We start from the raw sequence: 19,066 nt of genomic DNA, 5'->3' as shown, positions 1-19,066 counted from the left end.
AAAAAAAAAATCCAGTATGTTCATTGCAGTTTTCACTGGACTTACTACAGCAATGGTAGTTCATTAAATCACAAGTCTGGGTTTTCTTCATTCAATATCACTTACTTCTCTACATGCTTTCAGTTCTTCAAATTCCCTGGTTGTCCAATGCCTGTCTTTGAAGAAATTTGTACTGTTTCTTTTGTAAAATAAATCCCAGTTCTTCTGTGCATCTCTTTCAAGCTTCTGTTGCTTAAAATCTGACACTAAGGTCTGATCTTTCATGAGCTTTTCTGCTTCTTCAGGGGTAAGGATCCTTCCCTTTTGCCCTCTGATTTGAAAAGGCATTTCTGATCTGGAGGGTGTTACAGTTACTACCTTATTGCTTAAAGACCAGTTGTTTATCCCTTCAGTTTGATATGTCTGGATATCACAAAAAGGATTTATTTCCATGTCATCTCCCATTATGTTTGCAGTATTCCAGACGGTCTTAATGCAAAAGAAAAATAAGCTTCAGATTGTTATTTAAATTTCAAAACAGTACAAAGCAATTGAAAGCTTCTCCCCAGGTTAGCATTGCATTTAAAGATAATACAGTATGGTTTACTTTTTTTATAAAGTTGTGAACATATAACCTTGCAGTGCACATGCTACACATTTTGTTGCAGGTATCTCGGGGTGTTCCATTGTATGTGGTATGTACCTCAGACCAAGATATTCTTTAGGCTGTATATCCAAGAGGGAGCCAAAGTTATCAAGGGGACCAGTTATCTATAAGCATATTACAAGACAGTGCCATTTGAGGCACCTGCAGATCAGTGTATATTTCAAAGAGCTCCAGTTATCAGTCCATGTATCTCAGAGAATGCCAGTTACTGGTCCAGGTCTAGAATCCTATAATGGTTACAACATGAGGTCATTTAGCAGGTTGTCCATGCAAGAGTAACCACAGTACCCCCGACCCACCTTGCCCCTTTCCCCATAGCCCAGCAAATTCGCTTTTCAAATGCTAACATAATGCCCTTCTGAAAGACATAATTGTACCTGCCTCAAGAACACAAGTGAAGACATTCCAGGTCTTAATCATTAACTGCATAAAAAAGGATCTCCACATGTTCCCTTTGCTCGTTTTGTTTATCATGTTGAATGGCATGCTCTAGCTCGCAAAACTTCCATCAATGGGAACAATTTCCTACATCTACTTTGTCTAGGCCCCTCAAACTTCTGAACGCCTCCAGTGCTTTTTTTTACCCCCGACAGAAACCAACCTCAGCCTTTTTAACTTATCCACAGAATTGAAGCCCCTCATCCCTGGAATTTTTTTTTGTAAATGTTTTCTACACCTGCTCTCTAAAAGGTGAGGTGTCCCAAATTGAACACAATACTTAACTGAGCCTGAAAGTGTGTTTTTAAAATATCATAACCTCCTTGCTTTTGTGTCATATGCCTTTATTTATAAGAACTTATGACCTGTATTCTCAAATAATTTTTTTTTCAATGATCCCCGAAACCCATTATTTATGCACATAAAGGCCACAGCCTCTCTGGTTCTGCACTCCATTTGAATTGTGTTTTTTTAAATAAATGTCTTTCTTTGTCCTTCCGACTAAAGTGCATTACTTCACACTCCTTTGCATTTGTCATCTTCATTGTTGGAAATCACTCACTAACAAATATGATTGCCCACCTAGGAAATTGTGTGTCACTGTTCACGCGTTCGGTGGGTCCTTGCACGGCTGCATTTCTACCTTATATTCGGCAGGTGTTTCCAGGATAGAGTGGGACTGATCCTTGGCCTTGAGATCTTTGGCATTCTTTTCTCTGGCTCCTTTTCCATACTTCCTCTTGCCATCAGGTTTTCACTTCATATAAGAGCTTCCTTCAATTTGTTTTCTTCTGAACAAGAGTCTCTCATATGTTGACATCTTTGTTGCATTTCTTGAGAAAATCCTTCAGAAGTCCTTGAAACACTTTGTTTGTCCTCCTCTCATTCAACTGTCTTCCTTGAGCTGGGTGAAGACTTACTTCGGTTTGTGCATCCTAAGCACATGGCCAGCACAGCAGAGTTGGTTTCAGATTATCATAGTCTTGATGCTGGTGCTGTTAGTTTACTTCAAGGATGCTGAATGTTAATATGTCTGTCCTCCCAGCTGATGTGGAGAATCTGTCTCAAACAATGTTCATGATACTTCTCAAGGGTCTTGCCAGGAACAAAACCAATCCCTTTATGTGGCCTTCATCAACCTGATCAAGCGTTTTGACTCAGTCAGGAAGTGCCACGAAAGATCCTGTCAAAATCCAGTGAAATTCTCAACATCCTCTACGACAAAATGTCAGCGATGTCCTCATCAGTGGTAATGACAGAATATTTGAGGTCAAGACAGGGATGTGTCATCACTTCCACCCTTTTCTCCATCTTCATCACTAGCATTTCTCATCTTGTCTAGAACAAGCTTCCCAGCCATCTAGACATTGTCTACAGGATGGATAGAAAACTTTCCAACTTCAACCAGTTGAAATCCAAGAAGAAAATGACACTGACCTCATTCGTGGAAAATACAGTATGCATCAACAAGACTCAAATCCTTTACCATCCTGTCCCAGGTCAAGTTTTCATCCATCTCTCCACTAAGAAATCCTCCTAAATGTCATCTAACACTGACATCAATGTGGAGATTTGACATCACATCCAATCTGCGAGTGCCGCCTTCAGGCGCCCAAGGATGAGAGTCTTTGACCATGACATCCCTAATGATACTAAGATCCTTGTGTATCAGCAGTCATCATTCCAACTCTTCTATATGGCCGAAACTTAGATTAGATATATACACCAACTCAAGACTCTTGAGAAGTATCACTCAACTCTGAAACTGTCATTGTTTCTTTTATTGCATAGGCGGCAGACTTTTCTGACAAGTCTGTTGTGTGGCACATTATCAACCATGTATCAACTTCATTCTTCACCAAAAACTAAATCAAGTTTGATGAACATAACTTGCCTTAAACAGTTCCTTAATTAATCCACCCTTGTCCAAATGACAGGCAATTTCGTCACAGATTATTAGTTCTAAAAGCCTCCCTACCATAGAAGTTAGATTGGCCTTTAGTTACTGGGGTTATTCTCACATTCTGTCTGAGCAAGTCTGCAACATTTGCAGTTCTCTGGCACCACAAACGTATCTATGGGTGATTGGAAGATTATGACCATTAACTCTGCAATTTCCTTCTTTGTCCTGTGCAGCCCTTCTAGTCCTGGTGATTTAACAACTTTAAGAATAGCTAGCCTTTCTAATATCTCTTTGTCAACTATCACTCATCTGGTGTATCAATTACCTCCTCTTCCATATGACATCAGCAGCATCTTCCTACATGATAAAGACAGATGCAAAGTTTTAATTTAGTACTTCCAACAAGTCCCCTGTCTCCATGCAGATTCCTTTTTAACTCCATAAAATCGGGCCCATTTGTCCTCTTCCCACCCTTTTAATATTACGTTCCTACAGAAGCTTTTTATAAAAATTTGTATATTGTGCTTTCTATCAGATTATCACATCTTTGCCTCAATTATGATCTTTGCACATTCCTCTGAACTTTCTATATTCAACCTGGTTCTTGTGTATTATCTTTCATACACACTCCCTTTCTGCTTCATCTTATTCTATACCTCGTCATCATCCAAAGCTTCTTTTTACAGACAGTCCATTAAAATTTCACCTACTAATCTTTGAACTCAATTTACCTGGACAGATCCATTTCCACTCCAATAAAACTGGTTCTTTTCCTATTGAGTACTTTTATTCTAGATCATTCCTTGTCCTTTTTTATGGATAACTTAAACTTCATGCTGCTTTGATCATTGTCTCCTTAACATTCCCCTACTGACATCTGAGCTAGTTGGCCAACTATTTTCCACAAAACCAGATGTTACAATGCTTCTTTCTTTGTTGGCACACATTGATCAAGAAAGTTCTCTTGACCACACTTCAGAAATTCTTCCAAAAAAAAACTGAAATAACTCAGACACTGGAAATCAGGAACAAAAACAGAAATTGCTGGAAAAACTCAGCAGCACTGGCAGCTTCTGTGGAAAGAAATCAGAGTTAACTTTCAGGCCCGGTGACCATTCTTTAGAAATTAAGAAATTTTTCTCCCTCGTGCGCTTTATCAGAATGGTTACACTCTTCCATTATCACTACACTAAACAAAAATAAAATATTACAAATTCTGAAAATTTGAAATTTAAAATAAACGCTAGAGGGTCTGGCAGAACCATTCTAAACAAAGGTCACAGCCCTGAAACAATTATCCTGGTTCCCATTTCCACACAAGCTGCTAGAATTGCTGAGTATTTCCAACATGTTATACGAATTTTTGCCCCTCTCCCTAACTTCCCTGGGTCTCAACAAGGCGGTTACGAGTCCGTGCATCTCAGAGGTTGCCAATTATCAAACCATTTACCTGGCACTCTCGCTAGGCCTTAAGCCATTTTAAGTACTTCGAACCAAAACAAGAGCGCTATGTAAATGCACACTGTTGTTGGGCGCGACTTGAGCGGGTCTGATTCAACCGGAGCAGCAGGGCGGGACACAAACCCACCCACAGGAAAACAAAACACAAACGTCAAGGTTAAAAAATCTCCGAGCCCGAATATTTCTTACCGAGCAGACAAGACCATCCCTCCGTCCCCCAGTGACCGACAGCGGAGAATCGCGTCCCCAGTCTCCACCCGCGTCGCTATCGGTGCGCGCGGGCGCTGCTCGCGAGCTCGGCGTCTTCACTGTTTGAATTTAACGGCCACCGCGCGCGCGGATCGGTCGGTCGGTCGCGTTTTTGCTTTCGAAACATCCGAAAGAGGAGAGAGACCGCAAGGCCGGCCGGTTGGTTCGGAGGGCGGAGAAAAAGGGAAAGAATTGATGTTTGAAGCGTTCGGCGATGAATGGTACCGCGCAGCCGGCGCTGGGCAAGGAAGAGCACGTGCTCAAACTGGGCGAGAGCTTCGAGAAACGGCCCAAGAGCTCGTTCCACACCATCCGCTGTGAGTGAGGCCGAGGCGGGGGCAACGGGAAGGTAGGCCGGAGAGGCGGGCCTTGGGAGCCTGCCTGCGCCCAGGCTCCCAACTCCGGGCCGCATCCTCTGGCTGTGACATGGGGCAGGGAATACAAAACAGAAGGGGGGGAAGAGAGAGAGAGAGAGAGAGAGAGAGAGAGTGTGTGAGTGAGTGAGTGAGTGAGTGAGTGAGTGTGTGAGTGTGTTGTGGTCCCGAAAATAAAGGGAACTGGCCCTCTCCGCCCCTGTGTTTACCAGGCTGCTCTGAGAACTCCTGGCTGCCTACCACGACCTCAAGGCCCGATGTCGCTCTGGGATTCACCGCGAAAGTCGAGCCCGGCCCTCCGCCGCCCGGTTACGCGAAGTCCTCCGAAACAAAAACACTGCCTCCTCTCACTCTGTCTCTCCTCCCCAACCCCTGACACGACAACTGTAAACGCGCAAGGATTGAAGAGGTAAATGATACCCCGGTTTTACGTTTGCACGATTGATGGGCCATCCAAGCGTAGACTTGCTTTGCTAAAGCGCTTCCCACGGCCTCGGGATGTCCCAAAGCGCTTTGCAGGGCTAGAAATCCGGTAAACAAACGCACACAGCAGTATCTCATCGTTGGCAATGTAATAATATCGAGCATCCGCAGTATTCTGCTTTTCAGTTGCTACTTGGTTTTTGTGACTCCCCTGTCGTGGGATTAAATATTGTGGCTTCTCCCTGTTCTTCACTATAGCACCGGAGATAGAGTTTATACAGCATGGAAAAGGTTCTTCGGCCCATCACGTCCGTGCCGGTCATCAAGCGTATGTTCTAATTCCATTTTCCAGCTCTTGGCCCATACTTTGTACGGTATAGCCTTTCAAGTATTCATCTAAATAGTCCTTTAATGCCTTCGGGGTTCCCGCAGAGAGTTCAAGATACCCACCACCTTCTGGGGGATAAAATAATTCCTGAAAACCGCTCTAAACCTCTTTTTTCCCTATCTTAGAATTGTGCTGTCTGATTATTGACTCCTGTACGGGGAAAGGTTTCTGTCTACCTACCTATATGTCTATCAGACTTAAGCTTGTACACCTCAATCGCGGCCCTCTTTGCTGTAAGCAAAACAATTCTACTATATCTTGTCGCTTTCCAGCAGTTTCGCTCCTGTCCAGGTGAATCTCTTCTGAAATCTGAATCTCTTCTCTTCCAGTACAGTCACATCCCTCCTGTAGTATGGTGACCAGAACTGCACAAAGTATTCCAGCTGTGCCCTAACAACTGTTATTTACAGCTTCATCATAACCTACATGGTCTTGTATTCAGTGCCTTGACTAATGAAGGCAAATAGTCCATGTACCTTCTTACCCAGCATATCCGCTGTCCTGCTGCCTTCAAGAATCAATGGACATGCACACCATGGTCCCTTGGGTCCTCTGTTTTTCCTTGAGTCCTACCATTTGACACGTACATGCTTGCCTTGTTAGTTCTCCCAAAATGCACCACCTCATACTTTTCAGGAATAAATTTGCCATTGTCAAGACCATCGGACCAGTCTGACTACGTAGTCTAAGGCTCCTCACGATTTGCCACACCACCAATTTTGTTCCATCTGTGAATTTACTGATCATACCTCATAAATTCATGTCTAGATCATTAATATACACAACAAATAACAGGGTCCAGAACTGGACCATGTGGTACTCCACAGGACGTGGGCTTCCAGTCAGAAAAATACCCTTTGACTATTACCATCTGCTTCCTGCCATCTACCTGAGATGCATGCGGTTTCAAGTCCCTAGCTGTCAGATAAATATAAGAATATTCTATATTTATATAGAAGTGTAAATATTAAACATAAAATATAAAACACTTTTTAAAATACTACATTGAACTGTCAGTCTAAATTTGTGCTCTGTTGGCTTGAGCGAACAATCTTCCACAAATGATTACTGAGCCATGGCCAACATTGATCTGACTGATGTGTTTATTAGGGTGTTGATTGGGTGGTTACCGCCAAGTTTTCTTTTCTTGGAACTAATTCAGAGTAAGGATTTACAATCTTAAAATTATGGCTAAGGATTTTTGGAGTAGAAATTAGAAGTCTTTTTCATTAAAGAAGTTGCAGAAATCTGAAAGTCTTCTTTTCAAAGTACAACGTACAAATTTTAGACCGAGGTTAATAGATTTGTAATCTTGATTTAGGGAATATAATTGGTTAAGTAGAGATTGAAACAGATGATTTGTTTCAATGACAGAGAGTAAACTCAAGGCCGAATGGCATACTCCTGACCTATGTTCGTAGTATGCTAAATATCTGGCCAGAACACTGCAGTAATTCTTCTATCCTACCATAAGCATTACTCATGATCTATCTTACAGGGAGCATCGTAGACTGTATTTCAGACTGATTGAGAGTGTTTTCCACCTTAGTTATAACAAATCTTGTGCAGGCTTGATTTGTCTGAGCATTGGAGTTGTTTTTTCTCCCTATTTTCTATATTCCTTCCCTACACTGATGCATTGGCTACTTGTTGGACCGTAACTTCAAAGGTGTTGTGGACCCTCTTAGTCCTAAATAAACTAGGAATGTTGTTTGCAATTGCTGTTGAATGACATTGATAGACAAATGGTGTATACAGGAAGCTGGGTGATGATAGGGCTATGTGTGTTTATAGATGCTCATTGTTCGTAGATGCTCATTGCCCGTCTCCCAGTAGGAAGAGTGCAAATAAATGTGAATATAATTGATGGAGAACCCACCAAAACTTATTTCCCTAGTACTCCAACTTTCCCTTCATTTCATCTAACTATTGTATTTTGGTTGCACCACAAGTCTGCCTTGTACTACAAATCCCTTTGGAGACTGGTACTGTTACAACATTTAAAAGGCATCTGGATGGGTATGTGCATAGGAAGCATTTAGAGGGATACTAGCCAAATGCTGGCAAATGGGACTAGATTGATCAGGATGTCTGGCTGGCGTGGACGAGTTGGATCGAAGGGTTTGTTTTCATGCTGTACAACTCTATGACTCATAAGGACATAATTGTATGTTAGTAATAGAGCCCGTCTGCCAGAAGTGTTTTCACAACTGGCTACACTTACAAACAAATTTATCCCAATGACACCCCATGTTCTCAACTAACCTTGAAGAATTAAAGTAGTTCACTAGTTCATGGATATTTAAAATGTCTCAATTATTTAATGTAAGGCCATTACTCAAAATGAGTTTTGAATTTTCGTGCGAGTTTGGTTGTGTTCTGTGCTGTGTATACTGTTTTCTATAGGAGTTTAAACCGAAATATAGTCAAAGTGGCTAACCAAAATGTTTATATAAATCTTTCTAAAAAGGAGTGGTGGCACAATTTAAGAAGCAACCATCTGCAAAGCAAATGAGGTGATTTTATTGGCTAGATGTAACCATATTTGGTCTGTTAAAATGTTCTTTTTTTGGTATCTGATCTATGCGCTTTTTCCTTCAGATGACTTTAAACCAGCATCCATTGACACCTCTTGTGAGGGTGAGCTACAGGTTGGCAAAGGGGACCAGGTCACCATAACTTTACCACACATCCCAGTAAGTTTTCAGACTTCTCATAAATGCTGTTTATATTCTTTTTTAATTGAAATTGTTTTCATCTCTTAATAGGTTTTGTAAATCAAATAATATTTATCAGAACACAGCTCACTTGTTGATTCCTCCAGCACCTAGCCCTTCCTACTCCTTTTTGACTGTACCGATTTTAAGATACTGTAACAAAGTCCAGATTCAGTATTTTCAGCTTCAACAAGAATACTGTCAAGTAAGGTGTCCAAGGCAACATTTATATTGAATAAAAACAAAAATTGCTGGAGAAACTTAGCAGGTCTAGCAGCATCTGGAGAGAAAGCAGAGTCAACATTTCAGATCTAGTGTCCCTTCTTCAGAACACATTTTAATTTGATCTTTTTTGAATATTAATATGTCAAACATCCTCTCTTGGTTTTTGATTCTTTTTCAAATTGCAGGGAAAAAAAATAATGTGCAAGTGTACTAGATCCTTACTTTGGCTTGTTATTTCAGTAGAATCCCTACACTCATTGAAATTGTAATAAGGTTTCCTCCAGAAGGTCATTTTTGGACAGGTTATTTGGGAGAAAGTTGTCTTACAATATCTTGAGTTGTTTCTCAAGTTGAGGCTGGATGCCACGCAAAAGAGAAATTGAGAAAGGTGAACCAAGTACGTCACTGTACATAAGGGTTAGTGCCTCCCTACCTTGCTCCATTTCTCTCCTTTAAAAATCTTCTTCAAAATTTGGTCAAAGTAATAGATCTCTTTGTCACCACTTCTAATATCGCCTGTGAAACAGCTTAGAATGTTTGTTTTTCTAAATTTTAAAAAATCAGTATAAATGCAAATACAATGGGATTGCTAGTTACAGAACTCGTGTGGAGCAAAGCCATGGAAGTATTTATAAGGAAGGATCAGACTTTAAGCAGCAGGGAGTCAATGGAAACTGGCAAAAATGGGGCAATGAGCAAGCAAAGTTAAGAGCAGGACAGTTTGTGAGTACTGGAGCCTGAAAAAGTTGAAATTGTGGTGAGTGGAACTTGGTATATAATGAAGGTGTTTCTGGAGAAACATCTTGCAAAAATATTGATAGGCCTCTCAGGAGTGTTGGTGAGGTATAGCAGAAGCTAATACTAATTGGAGCTGAAATTATTTTGACACAGGATTAATTGTTTGAAGCTTAGCTCGGTCTTTAATAATTCAAAATTTAAACTGTTTAGCAGCCAGGAAGTACAACACCACAACCAATAAAAATAGGGGAAGTTTCAACTTAAGCCACATAGGATGCCTTCATTTGTGTGATTTTTGAATTGCAAAGTTTCTGACATTTGAAGAAGAAATTTGATAGCACTTAGGGGTGGCACGGTGGCTCAGTGGTTAGCACTGCTGCCTCACAGCGCCAGGAACCCGGGTTCCATTCCACACTCAAGTGACTGTCTGCGTGGAGTTTGCATATTCTCCCCGTGTCTGCGTAGGTTTCCTCCGGGTGCTCCGGTTCCCTCCCACACCAAAAATGTGTAGGTTAGGTGGATTGGCCGTGCTAAATTGCCCGTCATGTCCAGGGGTGTGTAAATTAGGTGGATTAGACATGGGAAATGTAGGGTTACCAGGAAAGGATAGGGGGTGGGTCTGGGTGGGATGTTCTTCTGTAGGGCAGTGTGGACTTGTTGGGCCGAATGGCCTGTTTCCACACTGTAGGGATTCTGTGATTTCAATACAGTAGCAGGGATGTCTTACTGAAATCGTACAGGCCCTTGGAGGAACCACACCTGGGTATTGTGTGCAGTATTGGTCTCTTTATTTGTGAAAGGATGTTCTGGCTATGGACGGAGTACAATGAAAGTTGATCAGATTGATTCCTGGGTTGGCAGATCTGACATATGAATGGAGAATGGATCGGTTAGGACTCTATCCACTAAACTTTAGAAGGCCAGAGAGGGAGGAATTCTTCTAGAAATCCATTAAATTTTAACAGGACTAGACCAGGTAAATGCAGGAAGTTCCTAATGACAGGGGAGTCTAATACTACTTAGTCATTTACTGCTTAGATGAGGAGAAATTTGTTCAGGGTGGTGAACCTTTGGAATTCTCTGCCACTGAAAGTGGTCAAGGCCAAAACATCATATGTTTTCAATAAGGAGTTAGACATAATTCTTTGGGCTAAAGAAATCAAAGGAAATGGGGAGAAAGTGGGAATATGGCACTGAGCTGGATGATCAGCCATGATCATATTGAATAGAGAAGTAAACATATAGAGCTGAATGGCCTATTCTTGCTCCAATTCTCTATTTCTATGGCCTCGGGTCATCTAAGGAGATTTTTTCTAAGCATTTAATTTCTTGACTGTGTTATGCAACTAAAGTTTGGATTTAGCGTAATTCTTGGTAGCTGTTAAAGATGGGATGTTATCAAACAGTTTGGTAATAACAGTTTCAAGGAGCAAATTAGACGACTACTAAAACTATGGCGTGAATGTTCATTTGGAAACTAACAGATCTATCACTTGATGTGGGAAATGCATAGCCTCCACTTAGCAACTGACAAATTGAGAATTGAAATTGAAATCGAGAATTTAACAAATGGGGATCTGTGGTCTCATCACATCTTGAATCAGCATCCTGAATGTTTAGTGAAAGTGATTCTTGAACATTGACAAGTTATATTACTGTATGATGAGTGAAATTTTGTGAAAAAAATAATTCCAGTATGTCCCATGTATTTTGTTATTTACCGTAAACCTTAATAATAATGTCGTTTTGGGCAAATCTATTTGATTTGAAGTAAGTGCTTAATTCATATTGTTACTTTACTTTAGTAAGACTTGTCAGCCACCCCAATCTGCAAATATTTCATTCCACTATATTTAAGTACTGAAGAGATAGTAGTAATTTTGAGAATCAGTGCAGTATACTCTTCATTTCAATTAGGGAACAAAAAATTGTCATTTTTTGCATTAAGTTCTAACTTTGTTACTGGCATTACTTGATTTAGATTATTGGATAATTCAATACGGAAAAAAGTTGATAATTTCAGGAATACACGTGCTGAAATCAACTTTTAATGTTTGTATTTGAATTTGCCTTTACCTTTCCTTGTATGATGTATTTATTGTGTGAATAATTACACAGGAGCTTTGCTAAAATATGGTCGAATAGTTGATGACTACAGCGGTATTGTTTTGTCAGTTTGAACTCTGACACAAATCGAAACAAGGCAAAGCAATAATATCAGGTTTCTTGGTCACCAGGGGTCTACTCCACCAATGACTGTCTTCAAAGGTAATAAAAGACCATATCAGAAGGACTGTGTACTTATTATTAACCATGATACTGGGGAGTTTGTGCTTGAAAAGCTCAGTAGCAGTATACAGGTGAAGAAAACCAGGTAAAGATACATAATTATTCAAATGCTTTTAAAATATATTTTTGTAACTTTTGCATAGCATTTCAGACAATACTATGCAATGGCTTGTTAATTTTTTTTTCTTATTTACTTTGTATAAAATGTTATAGTCTAAATGTATCAACAGTGTATTAAATATTTAATCATTGAATTTTATTGACTAGAAATAGCCCATTGAACAATTTGTACCTCTGCCAACTCTCAAAAATTATTCTTGTTCCTCTACTCAATCCCCAAACTCTTAAAATTTTTTATATTCTCCTAACGTTAACCTTTTGTTCTTAAGTACTTGTTGAAGTAATTGGCTAGTGATCACCTCCTCAAAATTATAAATTTAGTGTCTTTTGAAATAATTAATTTTCAAGATTTCTACATATATACACCTGCAGTGGCTTGAGTTGTAAATGTGTAATTCTTAAGAGCTTCAAATGATTTGTAGCGTTTTGAGTCTTGACAATGTTATACCCTTCAATATTCTTCAAATCCTGAAATCTTCTCTGGTTAAAATTTCTGCCCTGTATACTACCAGTGTTTTTATTCTAACCTTTTAAAATATGGTTTTATCCTGGGAAATTTTACAGAAATGATGCCAGAAAAGCTTTCTCGTGACTGGTCGTGGGAGGCAGGGTTTTCACAATGATGTACTTGTTTTATTGCTGAACACCACCCTTGAGTTATTCTTGGAAAATATGATTATGAACATTGGGTGAGGAAACAAGCAGTCTTTGTGTTGAGACTTTCAGAACTACTTGGTCCCCTGGCACTCAAGTGCATAGACTCAGAGATAAAAATGGCTACTATGAAACTATGTCCCCACTGTTAGTATCTTCAGAAGATGGAAGCATAATATATAAGAAGTGAGGACATGTTTCTTCATCGAGATTTTCTTTTTCTTGACTTTTACTGTGTAATTTTAAAGAAATTTTTGTGTTGGTAATGTTATATAGTTTCTTATTCCTATGAAATGATTCATCACTGACCCTCCCTCGATGTTCAATTGCCAATAATTGTTTCAGAGCTGAAGGGAGCAGTAAAATCCAGGCTCAACTGGAATCACAGGCAGTGCGAAGATCTCAACCTTCCTCTCAGTTTAGAGCACCAAATAAGCCATGTCCTGGACCAAAGACATCTCCAACAAAGGACAACCCGTCACCTGAACCACAACTTGATGACATAAAAAGAGGTATACCAACGAAAAATCTGTGTAACTGGAAACAGGAAACTTTTAAAAGCAGGAAAAGCCACTTGATGAATCAAACCCCAGCAACCTCTTACTATTTAGTCTATATTTTCTGTCCTCCTCCTTCTCCAAAACCATATATTGCTCTACAGTTTATCTGTATGCTTTGCCTATTTATTTGTTTGACTTCCTGCAGTTGTTTACAGTATTTTCAAAATTGACAAAAGACAAGGAGGAGATGGTATGGCGGTATAGTTTCTGCACTAGTCATCCAGAGACCCAACTAATGGTCTGAGGACCTGGATATTTAAATCACACCATGGCAGATGTTGGAATTTGAATACAGTACAAAATCTGGAATTAAAAATCTAATGATGACCATTTTTGTTTGTCATTTACAAAAGAAAACCCACCTGGTTCAAAATGCCCACCATTCTGAGTGGGCTTAACAAGCAGTATCCCCTGTTTTTTTTTTCCTGCTGTGTGAACCTTGCAGGTCATTGTGTGGCTGTGGCATCTGGAACTAAAAGTCAGAATGTTGGTATGCTGACTGTGTGAGCATAAACTTAGTTTAGAGGGACACTGTGAAAGAGTAGATGTTGAGAAGATGTTTCTTGTAGTGGGGGAATTTTGAACTGGGGGACACAGTTACCGAATAAGGTTGCACTTGTTGAAAACTGAGATGTGATTGAATTTCTTCTCCCAGAAGGTAGTGAATGTTTTGAAATTCCAGACCGTTGTGGAGGCTCTATCAATAAAAGTATTTAAAGAGGAGGTAGTTAGATTTTTGAAATGTTGGCGAGTGGAGGACTATGATAAGCTGGCACAAAAGAGGAATTGAGGCTTGGGGCAGATCAGCCATGATCTTGATGAATGGTGGAGCAGGCTTGAAGGGCCAAATGGCCTACTCTGGTTCTAAATTTGATAAGCTTATTTTCCTATTTCTGGGTCATCTGTAGATTTTGACAGAGACCACAGTTTAAGTCCTTCATATGTATGTATTTAAAAAATTTAAAGAAGTGACCATCTTGGATAGGTGGGATGTAATGACTATACTGAAGAAGTTTCAAGTGGCAATTGATAAGGTAATTTGTAAGTGACTTTTTGCAAAATTTCAAAATTGGCCATAGAAGGAGTTAACCAGCATTGACAGAAAATCAATTGACTAAGAATAAACAGAAAGTGAGGGTTAGTAGGAGTGCATTTGATACCAGAAGCCTTCAAAGTAATGTGTCCCTTAGATCAATACAAGTAAAGATTTTAGTGGGAAGGGAGGTAGTTGTCAAAAACTTAAAGAGCTCTTGGTTAGGTTAAGTTAGGCTGGCATTTGGCTGATACACAAGATGTGTTTAGTTTTAAAAAATATATCTAACAATATCTTTCAATAATTTCTTTGATGTACAAATATAAGAAAATGGTAATTGAACAGATTAATAGTACTTTTTGAGTTTTATAAATTGGGACATAGCGTTAAGGATAAATGGTTACAGGTCTTTGGTTGAGCTATAGTTCGACACCATGTACATTTTGGTCCCTAATATATTAAGGTATTGGTGCCTCTACCAGGATGAAACCAAGAACGAGAAGTCAAAGTAATGGGGAAATACCTGGACAGCTGCTTTTAGAACAGAGGTGAAGAAATATAGATTTTAGTAGGTTTTTTACTTTATGAAGAAGTTTGACAATATCCTCTAATGAGGGGTAATTAATTTAAAATGATCACTGAATGAAGCAAGAGTTCTGAGAGTTTGCCCTGTTTTACTGTAGAAAGTAGCTGAGGCAGAGACTTTTTCTCAAGAGATCGCAGTAGCCATTTAAAACTGAGTGAGAAACGTGGTTCTTGAGAGGGAGCATTGGACAGATAGTGATTTCTGGATTGCCCATTGAAAGGAGCAAGTACAGCATGAGAAGCATCTTTCTGATCTGTAAACTCTGACTCAATCACCACCTAGCAGTATACCATTTAGATCTCTCTAGATTGAAAAGCAAATACTAGCCAACTTACTTTTTCTTCTTTCACTGTTCCTCACACTGTTTCTGCAGTGTATATACACAATATTGCATGTATCAAAACATTGTGGATGATCTGCATCTGAACTCCATTTACCAAACTTGCTTCTACATCACTTAATATTTTCAATAAATAAAAGCTTTAGAATAAAAAGAAGTGTTAAATTTTTTGAATGACCTAACCTCTAGACTTTTTTTTGGGGGGGGAAATGATCCATATTTCTACTACCTTTATATCAACATGATAGTACCTTGTTTGCACTAGAATGTAACGTTTAAGTTAATACTATATTCATGGGACGTTGAACTTCAAGTCCGACCATTTCTTTGTGCGATAATGGAGCTTTTCTAAACTTGCGTTATTTCTCTTACTTAATTTGCGCTTGTCATCATTATGCTTCCACCATTATGCTTTGTCATCTACAAATGAAGTCTTGGGTTCAGTTTACCTATTGATCTGCACGTGTTTTTGTAGTAATAGAAATATCGAATCCCTTTATTCTCAAAAAGAAGGTAAAGAAATAGCTGTGTGTATGTTTGAGTTTCAATTTATTTTTACAAATGGAGTTTTTGTTTTTCCTCCCACTGATAGCTCTAACAACCACAGAGCATTTTTTCTTCATGAAAATGTATAGTCTTGTTCTATTTACTCTACAAGCGATCAGAATTAGATAATGTTGATAAAGTTACGGTTCATGGATTTTAGCAGTAAGGTGCTCTTTGGTGTGAGGCATTGAAAGGGAAAAAGGACAGATTTTCAAAAGAACTTGATCATTAATATAGTTTCAGATTGTTGCCTTTATTTTCTTTTACTGCATTCCATCATTTTCTACTGAGAAAAAATGTTTGCAGAAATAAACGTTAAGAAAGGATTAGCTACATTTCTTCAAAGAAGGCCAGTGAATTTAGAGCTTATGTTCTATGTTAATAAATTTCTCCCCTATCCTTCTAGAATTGAGAGCAGAAGTTGATATTATTGAACAGATGAGCAGCAGCAGTAGTTCTTCAGATTCAGGAAGTTCCTCTGGCAGTGACGACAGTTCCAGCAGTGATGTGGAAAATGAAGCTCACCCCTCCTCGACACCACCGCAGATGCAACCTCAACAGCAACCTCCCTCCCAATCCCAAACCCAGCCCCAACAGCAACCACAACAGCCATACCAGCAGTACAGTAACAGAAATGCTGCTACAAATGGCACCAGCAGACCAGGAAGCAATCAACTTATGAGCACCCTGAGTAAGTAGACAATGCTTAACTGAATTCTTAATTTTCTGTTGTACAAGGTACAAATTTATGTTTCTTCTCTGTGCTAGATGGTTGTAATTAGATGCATTGCACTGAATCATTCAATAATAAGCTAAAGAAAAGCAGCTGCTGATAACATGAGCATGTTTTTTTTCTGGCAAAGATGCCCAAACCTGCTAGTTTATGCACAAAATATTACACTCTGTCCGCTATGATTACATAGTTTTTGAGGATGTCCCAAAAGGCTGTAGATATTTCATGTCCGTATAGAAGGCAAAAGTTTGTTTTCTATTTGAGAATGAAATAAACTTGTATCAAATTCTCATGTCTTGTACCAAATGTTCTCATGAGTTCCCCTCCTGTGTAGTTAAAAAATAGACTCCCATTAACTCCCTTTAATTCTGGTACGCTGATTAGGAAATTGCTGATGTTGCATGTTGCTGCATTTTCCCCACCTTCCTTCATAAAATTATAAATTAAGACTCCAATGTTTTGAAATCTATGCAGAACTTGCTTTATATTTTTAAGAAGTAATGTAAATGGGGTTTTATTAATTCTTAAATCGCTAGAAATTTTGCAACCAGTAGATCTTGGAAGAGGCCCAAATATAGTATAAGATGCCAGCCAGCTTAGTCCCAGGCCAATAAATGCAGTTTCTACTGCAGTTACTTAGAGTTATTTTGATTTTCAGTAGCTGATGCAATAAAATTCAGTTTTAATAATAACAGTGAAAACAACATGCATGGAGTACAAATGTTAAGATTAGTCTTCCTCTGGTCTATTTGTCCAACCCGACCCTCAGTATTAATAATTTCCAGCAGCTGGTTTGATTCCCTCTTTTTGCATGCTACAAATTCTAGAATGGTTCCTGTGCGTTTGCATCTCAACTGCAGTCAATATGTAGTTTGGTTTGGCATTTTACTCCACATTTCAATTTCTGCATTGTCACATTTAATGTAGGGGGGCTCTAACACCACCTCATCCATCTCCATAAGAGTGAAAGGTGCATGAATGCTGTTTCTAGGTTATGGTCATGTAGCATTGTTGAGGACAACCTGGGCTCAGACTGTGCAAACTGGCACTTGAGTGCTCTTGTAGCAGATTATGATACTCATGATAAGCTCTGGATTCCTTATCCTTATTGGTTAGGCTGAATTGTTTTCCCACTGTTTCATCCTTTTTCACTAAAAATAGTTTGCAAAGGACATTGCTCGCAGTCTGCAATAAGCAGTGGTGAACAGAGGGCATTATAACTAGAATTTTATTTTTGATAGACCTCCTGAAACTCGTAGACTGCTAAGTGGCTGCATACAACTTGTTGAAAGGCCTTTCTTGTAACATTCAATAGAATGCTTAAAGCATGGATTGGTTCACAAGTTTCCTTCTCATTCTTGGATAGTATTGTCCATAAAATATAAAGGAAATGAAATATTCCATTGGTTAAGTTTTTTTTTTCCTTTTAATTATGGGATAGCTTATTATTGGAGTAGTCTGGTGAATTCCACATGGACGATTCGAGCTTCTACCGCCATAGACTCCACTTCTCTTTGGAAAATCTCTCCAGGGGCCTTTCCCAGCAATGTGACAGCTGAGCTCTGGGCTTCAGGTCTTTGTAGGACCAAATCATTTTTTTCAATTGGGTAGATGGCTGGTAGATTCCTAATGAAGCTTGTTTATTAAAGTAGATTCAGTTTCTAACTGCACTTCATGGGCACATTGCCCAGCCGGAATTTAATATTTCCCTATAGAGGAGGATTGGCTGTAGAGTAAAAATAATGTGAATAGCTACATAAATGTTGCTTTTTGCCCATAACATGAACTTTTATTTTTAGGAAATGACTTACAATTGAGTGAATCTGGAAGCGACAGTGATGATTGAAGTTTAAGAAAATGGACCACTACCTCCACAATGACCTACCACAGAGATGACATCGCTGTAGAAATTTGCTGAACCATTAGCTAGATTAGTTATTTTTCTGTAAAAATGCGTGTCCTTTCTGCAATTTTAATATCAGATGTGAGTGTTGGGTAATTAATGTACTGCTTTTAAACTTAAATATATATTTAGCTGGGGTTTTCTAAGTTAAGCTAGAACATTTTGGTTTATTTATATATTTTGTCAGCTATTCTAATTTTTTTCTGAAAACTTATTGATCAAATATATTTTCAATGGAATATATGTCAAGCTTACATATTCAGAATTGAACAGACAGCTAAGTATAAACATTTTGATTATGTATAAAGGCATTGTTTACCTTGCATATTACTATGAATAACACAAGTTTATATATGTATCAGAACAGATATCACACATAGCAGAAAACAAACAATTCTCTCAGAGAGCCATGTCCTATAACTACCGAGGTGTTCGTAAAGTGACTGATATTAAGTTGGTAGTTTATATTGGTTATTGATATGAATCTTTAATGGATACTAATTTGAACTCTGTAACTGAAGTCTTTGGTAAGGACTATAATTTGCACTGAAGACTTTATTCATCAGTAGCAGAATTGCTCATTTTTAAAAAATAATTGTGCAACAGGTGCTAGGCTGGGTTTTAGTTTCCAAAAAAGCCTTTTGGGCACAGTGATCCGAACATAAAACAACAATGTGAACGAAATCCGTCTGGAACAGCATTGGTGTCTTATTATTTAATGGAAAATGAAATGCTATGTT

At 38.9% G+C, this 19,066-nt stretch overlaps 2 protein-coding genes across 4 annotated transcripts in view; one reads left to right on the top strand and one right to left on the bottom strand.

Annotated features, from left to right (window-relative positions):
- Positions 1 to 5,541, bottom strand: part of mettl6 (methyltransferase 6, methylcytidine) — a 10,466-nt gene extending 4,925 nt beyond the window's left edge. The window contains exons 1-2 of one of the 3 annotated variants that reach the window (XM_048592682.1): positions 5,281 to 5,541; positions 106 to 468 (exon numbers count right to left, since the gene is read on the bottom strand). In XM_048592682.1, coding sequence (XP_048448639.1) covers positions 106 to 444 — 339 coding nt within the window. In that variant the 5' untranslated portion in view covers positions 445 to 468; positions 5,281 to 5,541. Of the gene's footprint in view, positions 1 to 105; positions 469 to 4,437; positions 4,540 to 4,637; positions 4,769 to 5,280 lie in introns of those variants that run through there. The other 2 variants (XM_048592681.1, XM_048592683.1) reach the window with 2 other exon arrangements.
- On the top strand, positions 4,797 to 19,010 carry eaf1 (ELL associated factor 1). Its single transcript, XM_020514436.2, has 6 exons — positions 4,797 to 5,014; positions 8,484 to 8,578; positions 11,800 to 11,936; positions 12,971 to 13,137; positions 16,097 to 16,381; positions 18,223 to 19,010. Exons 1-6 carry the CDS (start codon positions 4,912 to 4,914, stop codon positions 18,267 to 18,269), a joined length of 834 nt encoding a protein of 277 aa, XP_020370025.2. The 5' UTR covers positions 4,797 to 4,911; the 3' UTR covers positions 18,270 to 19,010.
- The last annotated feature ends 56 nt before the right edge of the window (positions 19,011 to 19,066 follow it).

The sequence above is a fragment of the Rhincodon typus genome, unplaced genomic scaffold (assembly GCF_021869965.1).
Source record: "Rhincodon typus isolate 14 unplaced genomic scaffold, sRhiTyp1.1 hic_rhity00001661, whole genome shotgun sequence".
Classification (NCBI taxonomy): domain Eukaryota; kingdom Metazoa; phylum Chordata; class Chondrichthyes; order Orectolobiformes; family Rhincodontidae; genus Rhincodon; species Rhincodon typus.
This window is presented reverse-complemented; position numbering and strand designations above follow the sequence as displayed.

Coding starts and splice junctions, on each gene's coding strand:
- eaf1 (XM_020514436.2), top strand. CDS start 4,912: ATGAATGGTACCGCGCAGCCGGCGCTGGGCAAGGAAGAGCACGTGCTC. Junction 8,579..11,799: donor TAACTTTACCACACATCCCA/GTAAGTTTTCAG, acceptor CTTGGTCACCAG/GGGTCTACTCCACCAATGAC. Junction 11,937..12,970: donor ATACAGGTGAAGAAAACCAG/GTAAAGATACAT, acceptor TAATTGTTTCAG/AGCTGAAGGGAGCAGTAAAA.